The 24,945-nt window shown below is 39.9% G+C and overlaps 1 protein-coding gene across 4 annotated transcripts in view; it reads right to left on the bottom strand.

The window, feature by feature from the left end:
• The window catches only part of RUNX2 (RUNX family transcription factor 2), a 150,386-nt gene that overhangs the window by 61,485 nt on the left and 63,956 nt on the right, over positions 1-24,945 (bottom strand). For all 4 annotated transcript variants that reach the window (XM_061989504.1, XM_061989507.1, XM_061989505.1 and 1 more), the window contains exons 3-4: positions 18,086-18,242; positions 11,816-11,920 (exon numbers count right to left, since the gene is read on the bottom strand). In XM_061989504.1, coding sequence (XP_061845488.1) covers positions 11,816-11,920; positions 18,086-18,242 — 262 coding nt within the window. The remainder of the gene's footprint in view (positions 1-11,815; positions 11,921-18,085; positions 18,243-24,945) is intronic.

Consider the following 24,945-nt stretch of genomic DNA (forward strand, 5'->3'; position numbering starts at 1 on the left):
CCTCAGCTAAAGGAGGTTCAGACAGCAATGCATAGCCATACTGGGAGCTATTGTGTCTAAAATACTCTTTTTCATTAGCACTGTTGCCCACACTGGCTCTCTCAGCTCAGCAAAGGGGTACTGGAGGTGCAGGCACACTTGCAGTGAGAAGGCCCAGGTCTGCACCATAGACATGTTGGAGGAGTCCTGTCTCTGACCCAAACCTCTCTTGGCTCACACCCCATGTATGTTACAGCCTGCAACGTCTCAGCGAACTGTGCCAATTTAGTTGAAGTGAATACACACCAAATTACCCCTCTGAAGAGGTTAAGGGTGGGGAAGACGAGTCCTGCCAAACACTGGCGCCTGAGGGCATGCTACCTTCCAACCTGCACTGCCGCCAGAGGCCCTGACAGCTGCCATGGCCCCTGTTTCATCTTTTACAAAGCTTGTTGCCCCAGTTCCACCTTTCACAAAGCCTTCTCCAACACATCCCTGACACACAAGGTAGGAGTCTCATTGTGTTTTCCTGTGTTACTGGAGACACACCTCACTCATGGCCTGTCAGTCACCAGCCAAACCTGACCTGTTGAAGTTGACATCAGCGTTGCTGCAGCCCACAAGGAGACCCTGCCAACTGCTGAGTTAATTTTCTATGCAGGATTTCCACTGAAGCTAATAGATTATTTTTCAGTGAAATTAATACCACAGTAGATTAAATATGTCAGAGGTGGGACTGGTCATTCAACTTGCCTAATGCTTCCCATTATAAGACCTCATTTTTAGTTGCCTGTGACTTTACTGAACTTTGTTTGCATTCCATCTTTTCTTGCATGAGTAAGGAACACATTTATTCAGTTTCAATCAAAACGTCTCAGACATTCCTGGAAGTGAGTTAGCTCAGGGAAAACGTAGCGCCTTAAAAAACATTTTTGGCAATCTTTTCTCGAAAGAGTTTTTTTTGACACTGTATTTTGGAGTGGAGACTCAAAACTTGGCTCAGCAGGTTGAGGTAGGGTTTTTTTTCAGAACCCCGTGATAATCCATCCAGAAATTGAAAACTGGGTAAAATTGTAAAATTTTGAAAATAAAATTACATAGTGCCAAAATTCCTTAGAATTTATCAGCTAAAAGCTTTGATTACAGCTTGATAAAGGTAGCTGATTGCTGGCCCGCAGGTTTTATGCTCCTGTCACGTGATTTTTTTGTTGTAACAAGAGTTAAGTTGCTTAAAAAAAAGTGTATTCATACTTTTCCCCGTTTCTGGTATAAGACCTTCACAGCTTTTCTTCAGAAGCACTGACCTTTCACTATTAACTCAAACTGAGAACAGTATTTTGAACATATAAAGCACTATATATTGTTAGATTTCTAAAAAATAAGAGTAACTGGCTATTCTCGATGTCACAGGACATTGCTGTCCTATGGATAAGCCAACACATGTCCATGAAGGACTTTTGTTACACACACGACAGGAATGAATTAAAATTGCACAGATAACCATAAGCTTGTCATGTCCAATTCTGAGTGCTCAGACACGTTTCCTACTGTAATTTTTGTCTGTAGCATATGCCTAAAGTAAAATTTAGAAGTATCTGCCTTTTAATCAAAAAAGGTCTATTTCTTTTATGTCAAGAAGTTAATATTTATCTGATGAGTAAGTATCCCCTTGTTACATACCTTAAATCTACTATTTATTGCCTTTTACACCAAGATACTAAAGAAAAATACTTCTTTTAATTCTTAATGTTGCATGGCATGTAGAGTTAGTGAGGTGTTTACACAGAAGTAAACATGCTTCCCTGACTTCCTTCATCCTTGAACTGGGTCTAAGGAACAGTCACTGTTACCTGGATTTTGTGGGCACCAAGTCCTTACTACTGTTTCCTACTGGTCTATAATAAAGACTACCTCTATAAGCCAGCTGCTATCAGGTTTCTCTTTGCTGCCATCTTTCAGAAATAGCAAAGATCAAGAAGAGTGAAACTAGTAACATAGATTGCTAAGTCTGTATACATGCTAAGCATGAACCCTACCTAAACACTGTATCTGAATTTTCTTCCTGTACTTTAATTCTGCTGTCCTAATTTTCAGGGATGCTTATGATTGTGTGTCATACCACAGGCAATGAATACCACTTTGTGAGGCCTCTTATGGCACTAATAGGCATACCCTGCCCCATTCTTCCAAAGCAGAAGATAAAAGCTAATTAAATTGTCTGACTTTACTGTGAAGTTGATGAGGATCACATATAAAAGCCAGACTACTGCTGAGCTGTAGGGGCCACAGCCTTTAGGAATGAAATGGTAACAAGTACATCGGCACAAACAAAGACATTTCAAACCTGAGAGCTTCAGCCCAGCAGGCATGGAAAAGGAAAACATAAAAGATCATACACTGCCTAATTATGTCAAACAAGAAGGGGCTCATCGACATCCTAAAAACAGACAAACTTCAGACAACAGCCCTTCAATGTAGCTTTTGAAAAGCAGGCACTAAAGCCTCCTTTTACAAAATTTAAAGAATGATAAGGAGTGTAAAGAAGCATTCCAAAACTGTGTGCTGCTGCAGTTGCTGGTAAGCCAGGTAGCTTGTTCAAAGCCAATGCAAATATCTGCACAGCACTGACTCTTAGGCCTTTGGCCCACATTGCCCTACGTCACCTCTGCAGTCAGCGTTCATTACCACTTGTCCCCCGGAGTTCTGCACACTCACACTTGTAGATTCTTAGGATGGGATGAACCAGGTTCTAATGCATCCATACACCTCTCTCTCGACCACAACAGGCCAGAGATGGCTTGCTGAAACACCATATCTAGCTTTTAGGTAACTATAGCTAAAGAGAGTCAATCCACCCTGTGTTTCAGAAAATTCCACCCATATATCACTTTACAAAAAAGATTTTCATTTTGACTGCTTAGTTGATGAATTAAAACACTGAATAATTTACATTCACAGCTCTATCACTGAGCCCTCTTCTGTAGTCAACACTTCTGTCTACAGAGGTGGTAATTTTATTACAGCACTGATTTTACAAACAATTTTTCAAAGACATCAAAAAAGACCAAAAGTGGAAGTGGACTCATAGCCCAAATTATCAAAACAAAAGAGTGTCCAGTGTGAAAAAAAGGATGTTCCACAATTCTAGAGTCTATGGTGATAAGAGATCTAAGGAATGAAAAATTAAATTATTCTTAATTTAATTGGCATCCTAGAAACACAGAACATTATTGCACCTTGTATGGCCACAGTGTTTGATAAATTCACTAGATAATTAACTGAAGTATACTGTTGTCTAAGAATCTGAATCTGTGTCTTTGATTGTGTCTGTACACATGAAAAAAAATAAAGTGTTCCATGTATAATACTCTCTGTATTATACCTCCTGTATTATAAATCCTAAGCAGTGGTTTCTATGACACAGTGATTGTGTATTTCGTTTCCAGGTCTCTATTCTTTTCCGGTTTCTACACTACTGAGAAACACAGGTCAAATTTCAAAAATACAACACATAATGGAGGGTATCATCTCTTTTTGATGGGTAATCCCTGAATTTCTGAACCCTTTTAAAACAATCAGTAAAATCTTGGCTTCTTTTGCAAATCTATTCTAGGATTTGCCATATATGAACAAACATACACCTGATACTACATCAGTGCCTCCAAGTGCCTACTCCTTTCCAAGAAGATGATGCAGCAATGTGAAACTGCTGTATATAATTGTCTACCTGTCCCATGATGTGTGAAAAGAAACTCTGGACTAGAATGAGCTAGATCCCTGTTTCTAGCAAATTAAACTACAAATGTGAGCTGAACCCATCCATTTCTTCCACAGCAGACTTCTGCAGTGCTTGTGGAGGTAATGATTTTCCTGCTGAACTCTAAGAGCAACGAAACAAAACACCTTCAAGTGCCTCTGACTGCACGTGACATTTAAGACCACATCTTCTACTGTGGGAATGCAAGAATGAGAAAGTGTGTGAAGATTTAAGGAAGTAGACAACTAATTGGCATTACTCACATGGATTACAGGAAGGCAGGAAGCTGTCTCTACACTTGTAAGCACCCTGATTAATACCTGTTTGGCATCTTGAATTTAAATTAGCAAGGCTACTAAAGAAGCAGGGTATTATGAAGTGGGAGCAAAGTTCACAAAAAACAGGTATGAGAGTTAGAAGAGGTATGGAAGCAATAAACATTTATGCTGGCAATAATCAGGTTAAAGGGTTTGCCTTTCCACGGTATGGGAAAGATTACATCTCAGAACTGAAGGAGAATAGGCAGCATGTTCAGCTAAGCAACAATTACTATCATAGAATCATAGAATGTTAGTGGTTGGAAAGGACCTTTAGAGATCATATAGTCCAACACCATGTTCTAATGTGAAGCACAAACACTGGAAACATGGAGTATTTTCCAGTGTTTGGAAAATCTTTAAACATATTCCCCAATATTCTTTAGGTATTATTACCTGTATATTGTTTCATATGCAGCTGCAATATATCAGTTAGTGTGAGAGTCTTATTGAATATTACGCCCATAGCTAAATACCTGAGCTTTATTCTCAGCAGTTCACACAAGCTAAACTGAGAAGGGTCTGAGCAGTACTTGACTACTGAAATCCTGCAAGGGGTGATACCTATGCCTCAGTAGATAGCATCATTTTTTAAGTAAGTGTGTATTGCTCTCATTATGACAGCTGTGTAGACTCTTCAAAGTCAGCTTTAAACAATTCCCTACATTGTCAGAAATGTGGCATAGACTGTTCACAGTTCAACTGCAGGCAAAGCATCTACCCAAGAAGCTGGGCAAATGGTTAACCCATGCTGAGCTCCACATTTTCTGTGACTGTAGTGCTACCACTACCTGAGCTACCTGCTTGAAAGCTAATTCCAGTCGTCTGAATTTCACAGAAGTCACTAGGTATACCTTAGGACTATAATATCTCTTGATCTCATCTGATTTCAGCCATGAAAACACCGTGCGTAGTCTAGGTTAGTCATCTAGCCTCCATTTATAATCAATGGAAAGGGATGGATAGCTCTGAAGGGCAGTTCATTGCACTCTAAAACAGGCATTAAGATAGGTGGAATGAATCACTCTCTGAAAGTGCCTGTGTCTCTTCATTCACGTCAGAGGAAATCTACCCTACGTGTCTAATTTTTTGAGAGCTGAAAGCCACTCTTAGTCGACAGTGAGCCACTATTGTGCTGAGTAAGCTGGTCTACTGTAGATGAGATATGTTAAGGGAATCTGAGCAGACACACACACTAAGGAACCCAGTTCTTCATAAGAGTGAGGTTTCCGGTGTCCCAAACATACTGCAGCATGAGATCATTACTAAGTTTCTTCCCCTGAAGTTTCAATTAAGTATGATATTCTTCCTCATTTCCTCTTCTGCATTCCTTGTCTGGCTAAATCAGCATCTGTGTTTCACGTCTGGGATGACCATGTTGCAGTGGAAAATGAAGTTTATGTGGACAATAAAAATAAATTTTATAAAAACCTTATGAAGAAATTTTGGATTGAGAGCAAGGAAGAGATACATAAGTGCTCTACTTACACTACCCTGATGCAGCATCTCCCAAACATATTTGCCCTGTTCCCTGTTTCCCAGTCCACTTTGGAAAGTGGAGAGAGAAGTGTAAGAAGTGCTACACTGAAGTGTGAGAAAAAAATGCTGACATTGGTAGCAACATGCTAAATGCATTTCAAAAGTGAAGGTGTAAAAGAGCTCAGTTGGAAGGAAAGTATGGAACAAAACAATCTGGGAGAAGCTGCTCAAATGGCTTTTCTCTTATCACCTTCCTCCATAGTACCTACATGGAGTAGAGTCACAGACATATATACTGCAGGTTTAGGTTTACATTTGAGATGGGTAGTGGAATACACAGGACAGTGGCTTCCAGTGGGATGAAAACAATCTGTTCTATTGACAAATACAAATTTAGACTGAATTACTATTGCTGACGACATCCTAGGGAATGGTTTTATGCTTGGACTTATTTGTTTTATACAATCTGAAGACTCTTCCCTCTCTCCGTAATGGGGAATACATGATCACTCTCATTTCCCTAGGTAGCAATGTCATCCTGTGGAGACAGTCAGTATCACGTAGGTCACTGAGATTTCAGAACCGCGGCATATGAATTCAAGACATGAGTGAACTAAGTGGGTTTTGCTTTCATCTTACCCTGTGCACTACACTAGCAGATAAAAGTTATATCACTGGAACAGAACGCATTTTTACTCTCACATCTTCATATTATGAGGTTTTTTTGCACCAGCCTCCCACTAGCCACAGTGTTAAAAACAAGAACTTGTTGGCCCTTGGGATGCAGTTACCACCCCTGAGAGCCTCCTGGTCACCTTGTTCCAGAGGCATGCATCACGGCTGGGGTAACTGTAAGAAGCCCTGCTCTGTGAGTTCCACACCCATCTCAAACGTAAACCTAAACCACTGGCATATATGATGTCTGTCACCTTTGACGAGGAACACTTGAATCATCTCCTCAGTTTCTTACAGTGTCTGGGAAATACTCAGGAGCTCCAGTCCCCAGCTAGTACTGTTTTGTGAAATTACACATTTGCAATAAAAAAAAAAAAAAACCCAGCAGCAAACGATAGTGAGTGAAACTACAATGTCTTGCACTTTACACTGCAAAAAGGACCTGATGTTGTACCACTGAAATCAGAAATGCTACAACTGCTTACCAGGGACCTGAGCACAGGAGGCCAGGTCCCAGCCTCTAAGTGGACTGTGATCACACTCAAATCCCCATAGCATAACCACACTGAACATTTCTTTGACTGTAGAATCACATTTTGCCTCATTTCTTACAAAGGGGCATTATAACACAAACGTTTAAACTTTACAAAGTCATTTGGAACAACTTGCAAACCACCAGACCGCCCACTCTGCCTTCCTCTGCTCCCACTTACGCTGGGAGAAATCCGGAATAACCTAGCCAGTCTCAGCAGAGATTTGTCACTCTGAAAGACACCAGTGCGAGTCACAGATTTTCTAACTTTGGTTTGGATGAAAACCCAGGACTTGTTCATCATATCTGTGTATTTAGCATTGATTTTAATTAAAAGCCTCCTTGCCGTGCCAAGACACACGCAGATGCAAACTTCCATGTTCAGCGTCTGTACCACACTTCTTGAAAAAACTGCCATGCTACATTTACAGACTGAGGTAGAAGGCACAAACTAGGACCTGTCTGTAAAATTTCCTCTTGTTCTACAAACTCTGTCTCTCTGTGCTGCCCCAGTTTACCATAGTGCAAAAAGCCCACAGTCAAATCAACATATTCTTGGGAAGAAAGAGGGGCTGGTACAGTGGTTTTGAAGGCAAGCCAGAGAATATTTTAAACAGGGGACACACAGCGTGTTTTAACTGCTGTGATAATTCTGCGTAAAGAGATGTTAAGGATCTAGCTCCTTGCTGTAGCTTGCCATGTGTCCCCGAATAAAATTACTGCCATGCAGGCTGTTAGCAGAGGAATGCGTAAACAGACAATGTATCCTTGCATCAGTTCCACAAAATGTTGCACAACACAAATGCCTCTCGATGTGTCATTTCCTGCTTGGCCATCGGCCCAGCTCCTGACAGACAGTCAACAAAAAAAAATTAAAAAAAAAAAAAAAGGGGGGGGGGGGAGAAAAAAATCCACCAGAAATATTTAAAGCTGTTTTACTCCAAAGCACATTCCACTGCCCCCAGATTTATCCTCCCCCCTCTGCCTTTGAAAGAAAAGTGGGAGAACTTCCTAAAAACTGTTACGGTTTTCAGTCGAGGAATCTTAAAAATCTCAATCACTTATCTGCGTCTTATAAGGCGGTCGGCCAAACAGTTAATACAAAGACTGAGCAGAACCTCTCTGGCTTTCGCTGGCTTCTGCAGCATGCACAGACAAAAAGCCGGTGTTTGCTCATACCTTTCATCACGTGTACACCTTACAAGCTGCAGAGGCAGAGAAACATTCAAGAACTGAATGAAATAAAGCTGTTTTCTCTTACTGAAATGCTTCAGTTCAAAGCTCAAAACTACTCAATCATGCTGATAAAGAAATCTGTGGTCAGTGACTTTGCAGACTACTTTTAATTAGAGATGAACTAAAGTCTTTGGAAGCGACGCAAATATAATAATTAGAGTTCTCTCTCCTTCCTCATGATTTCCCTTCTGACTGGGTTTCTATCAAAAGCAGTTAGAAAGGACAACATGTCTCTTATTTAGAAAGTACTACTATGGAAGGGCAAATAAATATTTGTCTGTTTGTAATGAGGTAAGGCAAGGCATTAATGGGGGCTCAGATACAGTCTTCTAGGGGTTTTGTTCTGTTTTTTCCTCTTTTAAACCCTTTATAGTGATCCCTAGCTATCTCTCAGTCAGTTATGACCTCATGACAACTTATTTCTCCAGAAAACTTCTTCCAATCCTCCCAGCTGGAAGATAGTTCTGCTGGCTAAGGTGCATATGGCAGAAGTCTCATCCTGGACAAGAGGAGAGAAAAGTATCTGCAGGATTTCCCAATGATTCCCAGAGATCTTATACAACCTCATCTCTAGACTCCATCACTCAGAGTGCAATGTGCTGTCTCAATCCAACACAAAAACTGTGCAAAATAGCAGATGTCATTAGACAGTGATCTAGATAGATTGAAATAGATATTTAAACAAATCTTTTGCAAGGAAAGCTTACCTGAAAATTTTTTCTCATATAGAAATGGGCAGGTTTTCCTAACAGAGCAATCTGACATCACTGTTTCTATTAAAATGTTTTAAAATAATAACAGAGAGACAAGGCAGCAAGCTTCTACAAGCATATGTTTAATATGACTAAACGGCACTTACATATAAGAATCTGACTTTCTAAAGTGCGGAGCATCCAAAGCATCAGCTGGAGTCACCATGTGCCATGACAGTTGAGCACTCTTAAAGCCAGGCTCTAAATGACTGTGCTATCTGTCATGGCATTGCTGCTGCTCCTGCTGCTGCTGGGAAGCACGCAGCATTCGTTCGCTTGAGTCAACTTGCCAACAGAAGGTCAGAGTGCCTTGTCTATAAACAAGCCTTACAAATTCATGATCTAAAGCATGATGTCATGTCTTAAAATGATAAGCTGGCAACAAAGTAAATGACATTTTGTAAAGATGTGCATAATTTTATGTTTACGCTACTTAGAATGAAGGTTCTAATAAGTCATCGGTTGTGTTCCTTTAAAAGGAAGTTTTATAACTGAGATGAATCACAACTGCAAAAGATCAAAGTTAAAAAACATCAATGATGCCATGGGGTACTTTTTAATCTTGTAATGAATGATGATCATGTGCTCTTATGAAGTTGGTCCAACTGCCAACGCCAGATGTGTATATTAAGGAAAAAATTGTTTGTGATGTGACAGCTAGGCTTGAGCTGCCAGGGAGAGGAAAACTAGGGTAACATGCTTGAGATGTCGAAGTGAAATACAGATCCTGGCAGAGAGGGGCACTATTTGCTGATACATAATTTGTTAAGAAAAACACATTTCTTATCAGAGCCACTCATTGACTTGAATTCCTTATTGCCCCAAACCACCTAATCTTCCTTATGAAACATAAATACCAGATACACTTCTTGAATGATTACTACTAAACAGTAATAAATCTGCACAAGTGCAGGGGCTCTCAGAAGGAAGCAGAACTTCAGCAAAATTCCCTCAGCTCACTGGAGCTACTCTTTCCCTCAAAATTAAAGTTTAATAACTAGACATTCTGGAAGTGTCATAGCTTTGACAGTATCAGACTGCAGTACTGGAACTTTCAGAACCAAAGTGAGTAGAGCATCACTAAGTATTTAGCCAAAATACTAAAGTTCAAACAGATATTCAAGCTCAAATTTGTCTTTTTTTTTTTTTTAAAGACAATTTTTTTTTTTTTTTAAAGAGGAAAATATTAAGAAATACTTAATATCTCTATCTAGGCTATAAGAACTAAGTTAGCAAGCATTCCTAGGTTCAGCTATTCAATGAGAAGAACAGACATGCATTATGTACAGAGAGGCCTTTTAGGTCCAAACTAAAAAAATAAAAAAACCCTTAATCAGAACTTGGAAACCTGATTAAGTTATATGAACTTAATCCACTGATCTCCAAAGTGGTTAGTCCCAATGCAAGCAAGTTTCCTTCCTGTGATAAATAGGGTAGCCCAAGCTATTCTCCACATAATTTCCAAACTGCTCTGCTCTTTCACAGTGGTTGTGTTCCCTTCTGGGAAATTTCCTCCTTTGCTGATGCCTCAATACATGTAAGAAGCCTCCAAATGGGAACAGCTAAGTGATATCTAAACTATTCCCTGGTTTTTGTCCCATGAATGCAGTTTATCCAGTGTATTCAAGTAAGTCACATGGAGTACTAGCTGCAGGTGAAACTTAAAAGTAGGAATTACTTCAGCTCAGGAGAGAAGGTAAAACAAAAAAACCCTCACTGTGACGATGGACAACTCAGCTGTGAGCAGGTAGCAACATAGGTATCTGTGTAATGAAATTTATCCATAGATCTATAGCTACTTGCTTTTTCTTATCTGTTATTCAAGGTGAAACTCCACAGCCTGGACAATTCTTACAGAAGGCATTTCAGTTCCCATCTCATCGTAAGAAGAGGTGACACCGAAGCATGTATTAGCATGAGAAGCACTTAACAGTGTGAGTTCTGCCTACGTCTTTCTACTTCTTCTGTCTTTGTGGTATTTTAAACAACACTCCATAAAAGCTCCTTAAAAGTCTCATTTGTATGTGCAGATCAAAGGCAAAATAATTATTTGGGTGTTTCTATCATAGGGATTTTTTTAATGTGGCTATTCATCAAATAATTCTTAATCTCTAAATGTAATTTTAAAACAGCTACACCTGGTTAATCCAATCAATTTAGAAAGAGTCATTCTAGTTAGATTAAAAAAAAAAACCCTCCGGAACTAGCCCATCACTGATATCCACATCATGTGAGACCAGTTACCAGCTAAATGTTCTAGACAGACAGCCATATAAGTCATGATGCATTAACCAGACCTGACTGTATCTAAAAATAAATGCTACCCTTAAAACTGCTAGAACATGACAAACACAATTGTCATAAAAATATAGCCAGTGATTACTGCAAGTAGATTCTTAGGAAGAGAAGAAAGTGCATTGCTATGAGCTAAACATGATGAATGAAAATCTGCTCAACTACGTTTAAATAAAATTTGTGTTCTGTGTACAAATAAGAAACAAAGATCATGCTGTTAATATACTGTTTTTTTATCTTTCGTTGGCCCCCAGGGGTCTGCGATGAGTCCATAGCTGAAAACTGCTTTCGGGTATAATGAGATTAACCAGGTGCATTAATTACCTGATGGCAAAAGAATTTAAAAGCAAATAAAAAGGCAACATATTCTATATTTTCTCTCTCCCCTCCTAGGGCTGATCCTGAAAGATCGTTCTCCTATTTTGTCCTAAACGCCTTTGGTTGGAACCTTACTGGATTTTAGGAAATCAGCATGCTGCAGGACTGCATCTATTATGCCTAAATGAGATTATATATAAACGTAGAGGGTTTAGTTCTCATCTACACTGGCAGATAATGTATCAAGACCTTGATGTGAATGAGAATCAGGTTTGTGATTGCTCAAAATCAGCCAAGCACTTATATGTATTTAATGTAAGTATGTGTGTGGTCCAATAGACTTCAAATTAAGCATGCACTTACATATTTTGCTGAGCAGGAATCAATGTTTGACAAAGATATATATTTCATTTACGGGTCTCTGTTAAACAAAATTAAGCAGACATAAGTGCAAAAATAAGAATATAATACTCACTTCTTGGCTCCCTCGGCCCATCCACTGTAACCTTTATAGCTCTGTGGTACGTAGCGACTTGGGGGGGATTTGTCAGGACAGTTATTGTCAAAGTAAAGCTCTTCCCTACAAAGGGAAAAAAGCAACAAGGAATGGATGATTACAACATGAAAACAGTCACATGCATGTTCAGTAAAGAGTCAGAGGGAGACATTTAAAATTATTCCCTGTCATTACCACAATCGTGAAAATTAAAAACATAACTGACCATAGGAGTTTTCTTCCCCTTCAGTTTTACTCTATGTCAAGAATATGTCCATGTGTTGACAATCTAAATGTTTCTTATTTAATAATGGGTCATCATACAATGACAGAAAAAAAGTGATTCACTGCTGAGGACAAGTCGAATACTTTACTGTATTGAAAGTGGTGTAAATCCAAAGCAAGTCAGATAATTTAAAAATTTACTCCAGTTTTGCAGCTGTGTGACAGAGAGCAGAATGTATCCACATGTTATTTACTTCACACAGTTTTATCATTTCATTTCAGAGCTGTCTTGCAGAAAAGGACCTGGGAGTGTTGTTTGAATGTGAGCCCGCGGTGTGCCCAGGTGACCAAGAAGGCACTGGCCTGTTTAAAAAATAGTGTGATCAGCTGGACCGAGGAGGTGATTATCCCCTTGTATTTGGCAATGGTGAGGCCACACCTCGAATACTGTGCCCAGTTCTGGGCCCCTCACTAAAAGAAGGACATTGAGGTGCTGGAGCGTGTCCAGGAATGGTCAACAAAGCTGGTGAAGGGTCTAGAGAAGATGTCTGATGAGGAGCAGCTGACGGAGCTGGGGATGTTTTGCCTAGAGGAGGCTGAGAGGAAACATGATCACTCTCTACAACTACCTGAAGGGGAGGGGATTGATCTCTTCTTTCCAGTAACGAATGATAGAACACAAGGAAATAGGCTCAAGTTGTGCCAGGGAAGGTTTAGATTGTACATTAGGATGAAATTTTTACCAAGAGGGTTATTAAGCATTGGAATGGGCTGCCCAGGGAGGTGGTGGAGTCACCATCCCTGGAGATATTCAAAAGACGGGTAGATGAGGCTTGGAGGGATATGGTTTAGTTCAGTGACGGGCTTGGCAGTGTGAGGTTAGTGGTTGGATTCGATGATCTTAAAGATCTTTTCCAACTGTAAATGATTGTATGATGTTTCTATGATTTGTTTGACTTGACTACAATAAGATGTGGAAAGAATATATTTTCCTCCTGGGAGGCATTTTAACAGGGAATCAGTGTCTCTGTGCTTCATATACTGAGGATAATATGATGATATCATCATTACTGGAACACATTTTTTTTCCCTATGTATATTCCAACTTTGAAATACCAAGGAAGCCCCAAGCTTTCCTGCAAGGGTGAGAAACTGCTGTGTGCACATACATTGCTATTGCAAGTCGGCTTTTTTCTTTTTTTTTTTTTTCATTTTTCAAAGTTAAAATTGCACAAGTTCATACGCAGCCTTTTGAGCCGAATGAAAACGTTAAAAAGAAACACCACACTCTCACAAAGCCCTGGCCCCTGCTCGGGAGACTCACTGACAGTTGTAATCTGTTAGATATGCAACGGTTAGTCACGTCAGATAGTCAAAACTGAAAACTGTTTCAAGACAGGAAAAGGTGGGCGTACAACAGTGACTCAATAAAACAGTCAGCAATCTTCAGCCTTCATGCTCATTTAAGCTGCTACTTTACCAGACACTGAAAACTCTTTTTTTCCCCTCCTTCCCTGTGTGCATATGTGCATTTTTGTTGCTAGGGCTTTTCTTCTTGCTGATCTCTGAAGGCACTCAATCAAGACATAAATCTTAAATGATATGTAACAGTGCAAACTTAATGCAGTTTTTCTGAGACCGATATAGAACAGCTTATATATAAAGCATAATACAGAACAGAGCTCTGGCTGTCAAATCTAGTAATTGGTCTTTCTTTCTCGTCGAAGTCATATATCCCCTAAACCTGCCTGAGACACGCATCATTTATTATTAGGAGTGCAACTGCAAACTGCCTCGGCTGTATTTTTCACATGGATTTTTTTTTAAAGGAAATATAGCTGTCATTTAGAGTAAAATGATTTTCCAGGTGTAGCTAAGCTCCTGCTGTGCCCACCTCTCTGAGAGATGCAGGTTAGAAGGAAGGTCAGGACCTCCAGCAAAGGTGCAAAAATCTCAGGAGGCTGAATGTTGCTTCAGCGGAGTTCCATGGCTGAAAGTGGCTTTCCCCAGTTTCATTGGGAAATGGATTGTCTCTCAAATCTTTTTAGAGTGATCACCACAAAAGGAGAGTTAAGTGTTTTTAGGACATCCAGTCTTTTTCCAGTCCTGCCCACCTGCTGTCCCCAGAGGTAAACTATGCATCCTGACAGTGTACAGCACATACGTAAGCAGCCTTCTGACATATAGAAGCAGCCCCACTGAACCACATAGTGCCTCCAGACCTGCTTGTTTAGGGCTGAAAAGGGTCTGTGCCTTTTATCCCTCTCCAAGTAGGAATTCGGCCTATTGCTGTGTGTATATAATTCACCAGGAGCAGGTTTAAGGCCTCCTTTGGCATCATCTTATCATGTAAAAAACTTCTGGCTATTAATTTGTACGATTACGACATCCAGATCTCAGTTATCCATATAAAATCAGTAGAATATTATTGGTAACAAAGATACTAGGAGGCATTTTCTGTACACCTTTGAATGAAGAATTTGGCCTTCCAATGCTGTCATTCTATTCATACATCAAATCACTATAAAAGTTTATCACAACTAATTATTAACCCACCAAAATACACAATTTGTCAGACTCTGTAAAACTATTCTACAGAAAAGCATTGCCAGGGTTTCTACACTAAATATATCTCAACAGGATACAGTGTCCAGAAAGAAATGCATTCCTTAATATAAAGAGCTATATTTCAATCTCAACTTAGAGTATTTCCAGACTGCCATCTCTCTCACTGACAGGCTAAACTGAACAAGTAAGAATCTAATTTGAAAGGGAAACAGTCCATAACTGGTATTCTATGAAAATAAAGCATTAATGAAATAACACTGATGAAGTCCAGTCACACTCAGTAAACAATGCATCATTTCATCATGGGGACCTGCATGGCCCTACCAGCAAATGCAGGTTGCAGAGCTTTCAAAAGATGATTTACATATTACAGGATTGAGGAAAAAAATAAATTTTTAGGTCCCCTGATTCAGTGATGCTTATGCCTTTCACAACTACCTCACAGATATCCCTTCTCAGCTACAAAATCCTTTAATGCACTTTTTATCACCTTTCTTTATTGCTCTTATCCACTTTGAGAAGCTAAAGACTAATTGTAGCTCGCTTTCATTAAATTCCCCAGCCAAGCAGTCATCTGGCACTATTGCTTCAGTGTGTCTAAACTGTGCATTCTTTGTTATTCACACATGTGAGTTGAGCTGACACATGAGGATGGGATGGACATATGCTGAAGAGCAAGGCAAACCCCAGAAATTAGCTTGAAAGGAGACTCGTCAGCTTGTGCATGTTGCATATTTTTTCAGTTAGATGCTAATGTGATTAAAGTATCAAGACACAACAAAATTAAGGTTGTGATCCTTTGCTTATTGAAGACAGGAATTCTTTCTTCTCTGTGCTGTGGATCGGCCTTGTAAAAGTGAACTACTGCCTCAAAACCACATACAAACAACTTCTGCATTCACATACAGCACGCCAGTTACTTATTCTTATGAATCCAGAAAAGGTGTTTAAGAGAAATTATACAAACAAAACCATGCAGCTTCTGTTAGGCAAGCAACATTAATATGTATAAAAATCAAGTTTCTCCATTGAGCCATGGGAAGCAAGAAAAAACGTGGGAGAGGAGGTAAAGTGGTAAGTTGATGATTCAGCCTTCACAATCAAATTTAGAGATACAGAGATCAAAGAGCAAGCTGTTTAGAAAGATGTAAATCTAAAGTCAGGAACAGGTGTGGATTAGTTTCTCGCCACCGAAAAAATGATTTCTTTATTACTTTATTTTTCCTATTCTACTTCAAGACCTGTATGTACCGATATTTGTCTAAGTAAGGAGCTTTCTCACTTCTGTTTGCCACTACTGCTTTCTTTTCCTGCTGTTTTAAACGGAGTTTTAAAAATCCATCATTAATGATAACTCTTCTCCTTCTCCCCCCGCCTCTCTCTCCTCTTCTCTGTTCTAAGTCTGGAAGACAAGTCTGGACCAATTTCTCCATCCTGCCTCTGGCAGCAGAATGCAGCATTTCAGATCCTCCACCGAGTCCCGGCTGCTTCAAAGGAAAAGCCCTACTTTCTTCCGTTAAGATCATAAGAAATATAGGGGGAGGGGGTCAGCTCTGTTTGGACATAATTACACTTCATCAAAAGAAGCTTTCTTCATCTTCCATGCGTGAAAAGTCTGCAAGCAGTTAAGTCTGTCTTTTTTCTTCTTTTTTTTTTTTTAAATATAAAAATTGCTATTTGGGAAACTAGCCAAAACTCAGAAAGCCAATATAGTAAAACAGTGCACACCCTTTGTTTTTCTTTGAAGTCTCTTAAATAAATATGTTGAGGGTTTGAAAAGTACACTATCACTTTTCTGTAGATTCTACCCAGACTGATCAGAAGTCTATTCCAAGTCTGCTAGATACAAATATAAATTAAAGTACTGGAACCAAATATTCTCAGGTTTGTGTTTATATGTCCCTGTAGTCATATCTACTGAGGCTTTAGGCCTTCTATTTCGTTTCCTATGCTTTAATAAAAAGTATATATCATAGGTTTCAAATGAAATTCACAGATCAGAAGTAGTACATCACATTTCAGTTCTTTTTCAGCACTGCTGAAAGACTGATACACTACTGAACTTTTACTATAAGGCAGCAGTAGTGATGGAGCCAGAGAACTTTCAAACCTAATCCATCAACAGAAAAACAAAGCACACTAGTCTTTTTTTTTCAAAGCAAGCAAGACAAATGGAAGAGACAGGTAACACCTGATCCAAAAGAGCAATTAACTCCATATTTATATTGCATTTCTGTTGCAATAGTTATTCTGTCTTTTAAGTTATTCTTTCTTATCAACAATTTTTCAGTTGTAAAATGATGAAGAGAATTGTTGTCTAGGACACTAAAATAAAAAATAGCCACTGTAAGCCACTCTTATGGGCTCACTTTCACAAAGCACTTGTAAAAGCATGCCAACTCACTTAAGCTATCTAGGCCTCTGCTGCCATATGTTTAATTTTTTTCCCAGATATTCTTTCCTTCCTTAAGATGAATTGCAACTGCTTTCTAAAGAATATTACTGTAAAATTTACTTTATTGCTAATTTTCAAGCTCAATTGTTCAGCTTCTGTTGTTTTGTTTTGCCTCATGCAGAGCTAGTTTTAAAAAGTAAAGAATCACCTTAAATGCATAAAGGGAAAAAAAAGTAGGTTGAATTGATGACTGATACAACAAATCCCTCTTAAAGAGGAATTCTTGCTAACTTGCAATGATTGCAAAGGCTTTCTATGACTGTAGAGCAGTTTCCAGATCATAGGGAACTCCTAAATAGCTGGAAGACAATGACAGCACTCCACATCTTCAAAAAATAACCAAATTGAAAGTTACTCTGTCATTTAAAGTAAAGGTTAAATCTAGTTCAAGCCCGAGCTTACTAGCGATTCATAAAAGGTCAACTAGTTTACTAAAAAGAAAAGTACAGATTATTTTTGTGGGTCATATGCAATTTGATTTTAAAGGGCAAGGAAGTCATTAGAAAGCTTTCCACCAATAGCTGTAAGCCTTTAGAGATGTAAGTCCTTGAAGAATATAACCTATAGGACATGTGATATGCAAAATCTCCTTAATTACAAGGTATTCTTACAACAACTTCAGAAGCAGCTCTACTGCTAAAGGGAATTCTGCATCTCTCATTGCTGTGGCCTGAGACACACTCTCTGACTCCAAGTAATCCAGAACACAAAGACTTCCATTTCCTTCTGTCTCGGATGTGTTGTTAAAAAGGGAATATTTGTTTAAAACTTGTGTCTGATAAAAATGCACAGAGATGTGAGGAGTCAGAAAATCTTGAGAGAAACTCTTAACTTGGTTTGCACAAATGCTGAAGTTCACAAATAAAACATACATTCATGCCTCCCAATGAAAGGTTGACAACGATGTATTCACAGATTGATCAGCATTTCCTTGCAGAGTAAGTCTGATGCCTAGAGATTGGTTTTACTTCACTATGGACATATAAAATGTGGTGGCCTACCTCTTCCACTTCGGCCCACAAATCGCAAGTCATTAAATCTGGCCACCTGGTTCTTCATCACTGCAGAAGCGTTTCGCAGCTCCGCGGAGTAGTTCTCATCATTTCCAGCCATGACAGTGACCACCGTCCCATCAGGCACTTCTCCTAAGGCCACCACCTGTTAAAATGGGAAGACGGCCACAACTCATGAGGCAACACTTGGAAAACGCGCATCTCCGTCCCAGCTTTGCAGGCTGCCATGCTCATTGCAAAAGCTCTGTGGCCCACTGGGGTGAAGCGTCATGTACAAGTTGAATGCAGAACAAAGTGCCACATCAAACAAAGAAACATCTTGTATTGTCTCCCTTTCTCATAGCCTAATATGGAGTTTCTTCTTTGTTACATTTCTTCAGAAACATTCAACATCTTTACGTAGAGTGTATGGTTTACTGTTTCCTGAAGGCCAGCTTTGTTCTTAGTAACCAGTGAGCAGCAAGAAAACATGAGGCATGGCTCATATCCATAAATTATACGCGGGAATGTATTTGAAATTGAAAGCTGGAAATTACTATTAGAAGCCTTATCACACAGATTTGGTTCTACTTCTCTGCTGGTTGCACCCAGCACCCTGACCCCAGAGCTCCTCAGGCTTCAAGCTAGAGAGAAACCCTCCATTCCACCCTTCCCAGCAGTGGCATCAGGGACATCAGCAGAGAAAGCACTCCACCCAACATGCTGCTGCAATGGAGCCTTTTATGGCTGGAATTCAAACTCTTCAGATACAATATAAAACAAAGGCTGTATTTCCTTGCAGGCATATAAATTTTCATAGTGCTCATAAGAGTTGTGTGTGGTTAGTGCTGATACCTCCCGCAAATTCCAGAATGAGGGAAAAGAAGATACCAAAGTATTCCATCAAAGTATTCCATTTCACCCAGCCGACAGACTCACTTTTAACCTTCAGTGACTATGTAGTGCTCCAATGTCTTATTAGGTAAGTGTCACAGAGCAGATAGCTACTGTCTTCTAGTTTGAAAACACCTGGGATACCTACAGTGTTACTGCACTGACTTTAAAAGTAAGAATAAAGTTAAACAGGAATACTAAGTAACTAGAAAGAAAATACATATGTTTCTTCACATGGGGTAAAAAAGGCAAAAATAGTGTCACGAAAATAATTTCCTTTGCCCAGCTAGCTGATAGTGATTCTGGAAATAAATTTATAGCAAGAACAGATTCACAAGTATTGTGTGGCTGAGCTCAAACTTGGGGAAAAAAGACTCATCTTGCGACACAAAGTCTATTCCCTGGCAGCTTCTACCAGTTTACATGGTCAGATAGGATTTTTCATTCTGTCTCCTGAAATAGATACTAAATTTTATCGTAAGCCTGGCCTGAAATGTCTTTCTTATAATTGATCTTGGCTGAAACTAATAACTAAAGGCTGTGCTTTAATATTAATTAAGCAGAAAGAATGAAGAGTTCTGAATATACAGGAAGAGCTCTCAGTGCATTGTACAGTGTTTCTCTAAAGCAATAAAAACTAAAGGAAAAAGGTATACAGAATCAGAAAATATTTAAAATAGACTATACTGATAAAATTATAGCTCATTTTATTTTAAAGAAATATGGAAAAGAAAGAAGAAAGCAAAGATGAAACAATGTATAAAAAGGATCTACCCTGGTGCTTTTCTGTTTTTCCATAAAACACCAGGTAACACGACCCGAAACTGAAAACTGAGTTTTGCCACAAACTATGGTGAAGTGCCCATCTATCAAAGAAAGATTTCACTTTAAAGTGATATGAATGTCTGTGAATGTAAAAAACACAGGAACCACCGTTGTGGATAAGATCTGAGGTCCCACTAGCGTGGGTCTGACAGCAACCAGTTCTGACAGCTTCAAAGTGAGGTGTACGGAAAAATAAACAGCAATCAAATAGCAAATAATAATCTGCTGAACAGATTACCGAGCTGACTCTAACCCTTAATAAATGGATATTGGTCTCAACTCTAAAGCACGGGGCTTCAGATTACTTCTAAAACACTCCCTTCCCAGTTTGCGATAGACCATGTTATCTCTGGATAGTCTTGTCATGCACATCCAGGGGAGTTGCAACCTATGCTTTTTCATATCTCACAAAACAAACAAACAAACAAAAAATCACATTAACTCCAGAAATGCAAAGAAGCCGAGAGCACAGGAGGAAGTGCAAGTCTGCCAGGGGCCTCAGAAGAGGGAGCGAAATGACTGCAGCCTCAGCTCACCTCTTTCTCTTTAGGTAACCAGAGTACAGAGCAGGCAGTGGCATCACCTCTCCATCTCAACCCGGGCTCCCAAACACGAGTAGAGCTGGCAACACCTGGGCAAGAGGGAGCAAAACCTCTTAAAAGGCCTCCCTGTGCCCCGCTGCTTTTCAGAGCTTTCCTTGCTATCCTTTCCACTCGACGACTTCAGTTCAATTTGTCAGCTTAGACATAAGCCTAAAACTGCATGTGCTGCTGCCCAAGCTACTGGCCCAATCAAGCCTAATCACGAACTGCATCATGCACCAGCTTTAAGATGTAGTATGATGCAACACTGCTATTTGTATCATTAGGAGACAACTGAAGGAGAATACAAACTGAAATCTGAGGTGAAAATAAAAACTTTGACTAATAAAGTCCTAATTACATGGGAGGCTCTCCTGCTACGCAACAGGAGTAAAATGCCCGCTCATTTAATAATTTCCTACGTTTTTTGCCATGAAATACCAGAAGACTATTGCACACATACATAATAGCACTAGTTAGAAAAAAAAACTTTGCAAAACAAGCTTGAAACCCTGAGAAATACACATCATTTTGAGAATTTAAAAAAGTAACTTTACATACTGAAAGACTGTTGGCATAAACCTTGACTTGGTAATTTTATGTCATGTATTAATCCAAAATTATTTACATGTTGTTAGAAAGAGAATTGAAAGTGCACTGGGAATTGAATAAGGACTGTGTAAAAAATTAAAGATTAAAAGTAGCCATAGTGCACATTCCTTATCTATTCCTCAAACATAAATACCTCCTATTTCAAAATCTTATTTTAAACTACTTGCACATTCTGGTTTTTAAAGATAGATTTTGCTTTTGCCTTTTTTTTAAACTAAAGTTCAAAAGATACTTGAAGTCAGGTGAAGCCACAAAATAAAACCAAACCAATTCTTATAAGCTGAAAATAACTATGTATTTTTTTGCATAGCACCATTCTCTTCTGGTTAGGCAACCTGTTTGCCCAGTTTCGGTCCAGTGGGATTTGAACTGGTCAAAGTATGTAGCCTAAAGACGGAAGTTAGAAGCACAAAGCAAAACTACTTTGGTACTAAGCAGGTACTAAGACTTTCTTCAGAGTAAAATGCTTGTTTAGAGAAAAACAAGGTAGTGTACATGCTAAGTAGCTCCTCTCTAACATTGGTATCTACCATTTCAATAACTTTACTTGCAAAACACTGAATTGAAACAGACTCTAAATGTAAAATCTTCCGTATTGAGAACGCCTTTTCCAGAGATTGCCAAAAGAGCATCTGATACTATTAAAAATATTGTAATGTTCTGTAACCTAAAACAGAATAACTGATTTAGACTACTTTTTGTTTCAAAATATACATCTGGGCTGACAATTTATACAGCAGGTTGCAGCTTGAAGTTATTTAAAACAGCTGAGTTATAAACTCTGAAAATTGGGGTTTGGAGTAGAAATGCTGACAGACCCTTAACTACTGTGGTGCTACCGGGGAGAGATTTTAGACTTCACATCCCTTTTTTCCCCCTCTACCTTTAGATCGGCTATTACTTGTTGCTACTATCAGCATCACACAGAAGCCACTTGTAACATCTAACGTGGCAATCTGGAGCTTTATGACTTTCAGTAAAAACTCCCAGACTGATACATGAAGAGAGAGACGAGTTCTAATGACTTGACTCAAATAAAGTACTGTTGGCTTAAATGAGTACGATTTGAACCCAGGTGTACTACATCTATTTCTTTTATGCCAGAATAGCACTAGATAGTTAGAGTGGTATTAGTAGGTACATGGCTAATACTCTTCCCCACTAAACCAGTTTGCATGGACAATCTTATTAGTTAATATATGCAACACAAATTCCCTCCCCAGTGCACGTAAATATTAAAATCTAAAATTCAAATCCAATATTAAGCTAACATTATTTTAAAAAATTACAATCAAATCCAGCACTGTTTCTAACACACTTCCCTTCTTTCACATGATTTATATGCGACTTTTTTAAAAATTAAAACAGCGCAATATCCAGAATACTTTATAACTAGAGATCTCTGCAAGAGAATTACAAGACACTTATCACACCACTCAAAACATTATTATCAACATAGTATTTGTTGCCAATAAAACTTCAAAAAGTGTGATGCCTGTGAGCTATTTGAATTTCATGTTACTGTTTAGTTGAGATTTCTATAGCCCAAATCTGGTTTGTTTTTTTTTTTCCTTTTCAGAGATAATTCCCGTTCTGTTATACCACAGTCAAGTGTTTCACTATGTGATACAAGCAGCTTCCTTGGTCTAACAGTACTGGACATCTGAATGCAAGTTATATTTGAAAAATAAGTTTTTTGAAACAGTCAAAATTATTTTAACTCAGCTTCAAATGAATTTAGCAGCAAATAAGAGCATGTGTGTCTTTAGAAGTAAGCACCACACACTGTGTGTGAAAACACTGATGCACCCACAGCAGAAGGGTGGAACTGGCAATGCGTACTCTTGATGCATCAGTAAATTGGTCGTATCTATGCCCCCCTGTCAGCAAACAAATATAGAACCCAAATATATGACATATATATATATATATATATCTACATAAACACAAAAAGATGGGGAAATGCTGTGAACCTTTCACTGTCCTTCAATTACATGTAAGCATTCTCATTGCAACAATATTCTAGATATTTTAATATTTAGTTTAGATTTTTCCTTATTCTAATGAACTGCAACTGCATCCTTTGAATTGCTGTAAGGTAGGAGAAGGCTCAGACGTTTCAAATGAAAACTGCAGTGTGAGTACAATAACGTAACAGCTCTCGTGTCCCTTCTATAAAGAGTAACTCTAGTACCAACTCAATCTAAAGCTCAATTAAATTATAATCACAATTCTCTGAAAGCTCTTCCTCCTCACCCCGCAGCCCCTGTGAATCAGAATCACCATGAACCTCACCGAGAGAGCCTTTGAGTGCTACAATGAGTTAGGAAAACAAGAAGACACTTCTGACATTTCTACTGAGTCGGTCCATCGTGACCTGTGCAAGCAGGCCCTGCATAAAGGGCTCCTCTTGCAGCTCTCTCAAAGATTTCTCCCCCACACAGCAGTGCTTTAGGCAGCTCTGGTGTGCACTCCTGTATCATTTTTTATGCAAAGCTTCATCTTTATCACTAGTCACTTTAACATGAGCTCATTTAACTTTTTCTACCAATTTTTCCTAGACAAACGGCCCTGAAAACATGGCTAGCAATCATAAAACACAAGAACATGTTCTGGAAATGTGCTGGGTGAGACCATATCCAAACTCTTTTACTTTTTGAGTGATTTCTAGGCATGTTGATTTTACCTAAAGGATGTGGGAGCAATAGGTCCCTCACAGCACCACCTCCCTACTGTCTCGGGCAGGTGCTTTGGGACACCCAGGTCACTGCCTTTTCCCTACTAAATGCCACAGGAGAGAAAACTCCTAGGAGGGAACACTTTCAAATATTGCTAGAGGAGGAAGAGGGCTTGCTTTAAAGCATGAAAGTATTGTTGTTGTTATTAAAGGCTTTAAAAAAAAAAAAAAAGATATTTCCTCTCATTAGCACACTGTGGGGATCTAGACAGAACATTAAAAGCAGCATCCCTGATGCAGATGGGGGTTGTATTTATTATTGAAACATGTGAGCCCTGACAAGGAGAGGTCTTCTGGCCAGCCACTTCCTCACTTGTCCACCAGGAGAAGTGCAGGGGTCCCGTGTCCCCCCATGCTAGCCCCATCTCATCCTGAGCTGCCTCTGGGGTAAGGGGTCAAAGCGTCAGTCCCTCTTCTCCCATCCCAATCCCCCCAGAACGTTTCAAAGCCATCCTAAATCCCCCAGTCTCACTCCCGGGAGTGGGGAGGAAGACAGGGGTATCCCTGTGGGTGAGTTACCAGTCTACTCGGGGCAGGGAGGAGTGGTCACCTCGCACCTCCACAGAGAGGTCCGGCAAATGGTCCCTCGGTGAGGGAAAGGTGGGCTGGGTTGCTTTTTTAGGAGGGGAAAAAAAAAAAAAAAAAAAAAAAAAGAAAGCCCAGGAGAGGGGTCGGGGGCGGGGGGGGAGATGTTGAAGGTGTTGAGAGATGTCTCTGGGGGTGCTGCTGGGGGGTACAGAGTGTGTCCTCTGTGTGCGGTGGGGACACGTCGGCGCTGCCCCGCGGGGACGAAGATAACGGGACGGGTCTCGAGGGTAAGCACTGTGCCGGTGAGCGGGCGGGAGAGCGAGAGGAGGGGGCGCATCACCGGGAGACACCGGAGCCGCTGAAGCGGGGAGCGGGCAGAACAGGGAGAACCGGGCGCAGGGCCAGGGGGGACATGGGGGGGGGGGGGCAGGGGGTGCACAAGAGGCATTGGAATGCGGTGGGGGCGAGGATGCGTCGCAGGAGACGGGGCACGGTATGGGACACGGAAGTTACCGCGGGTCGGGGGTATGGGGCTACAGGAGTCACAGCAGGACGGAGGGAGCACAGGAGACACAGCAGAAGGAGGGCTTGATTCAGAAGCCACTGCAAGACTGCGGGGGGTTACAGGAAGCATTGCAGGATAGGGGGTACACAGAAGCCCCTGAGGGCCGTGGGGGGCAGGACTGGGCGGG

The sequence above is a fragment of the Colius striatus genome, chromosome 2 (genome assembly GCF_028858725.1).
Source record: "Colius striatus isolate bColStr4 chromosome 2, bColStr4.1.hap1, whole genome shotgun sequence".
Lineage (NCBI taxonomy): Eukaryota > Metazoa > Chordata > Aves > Coliiformes > Coliidae > Colius > Colius striatus.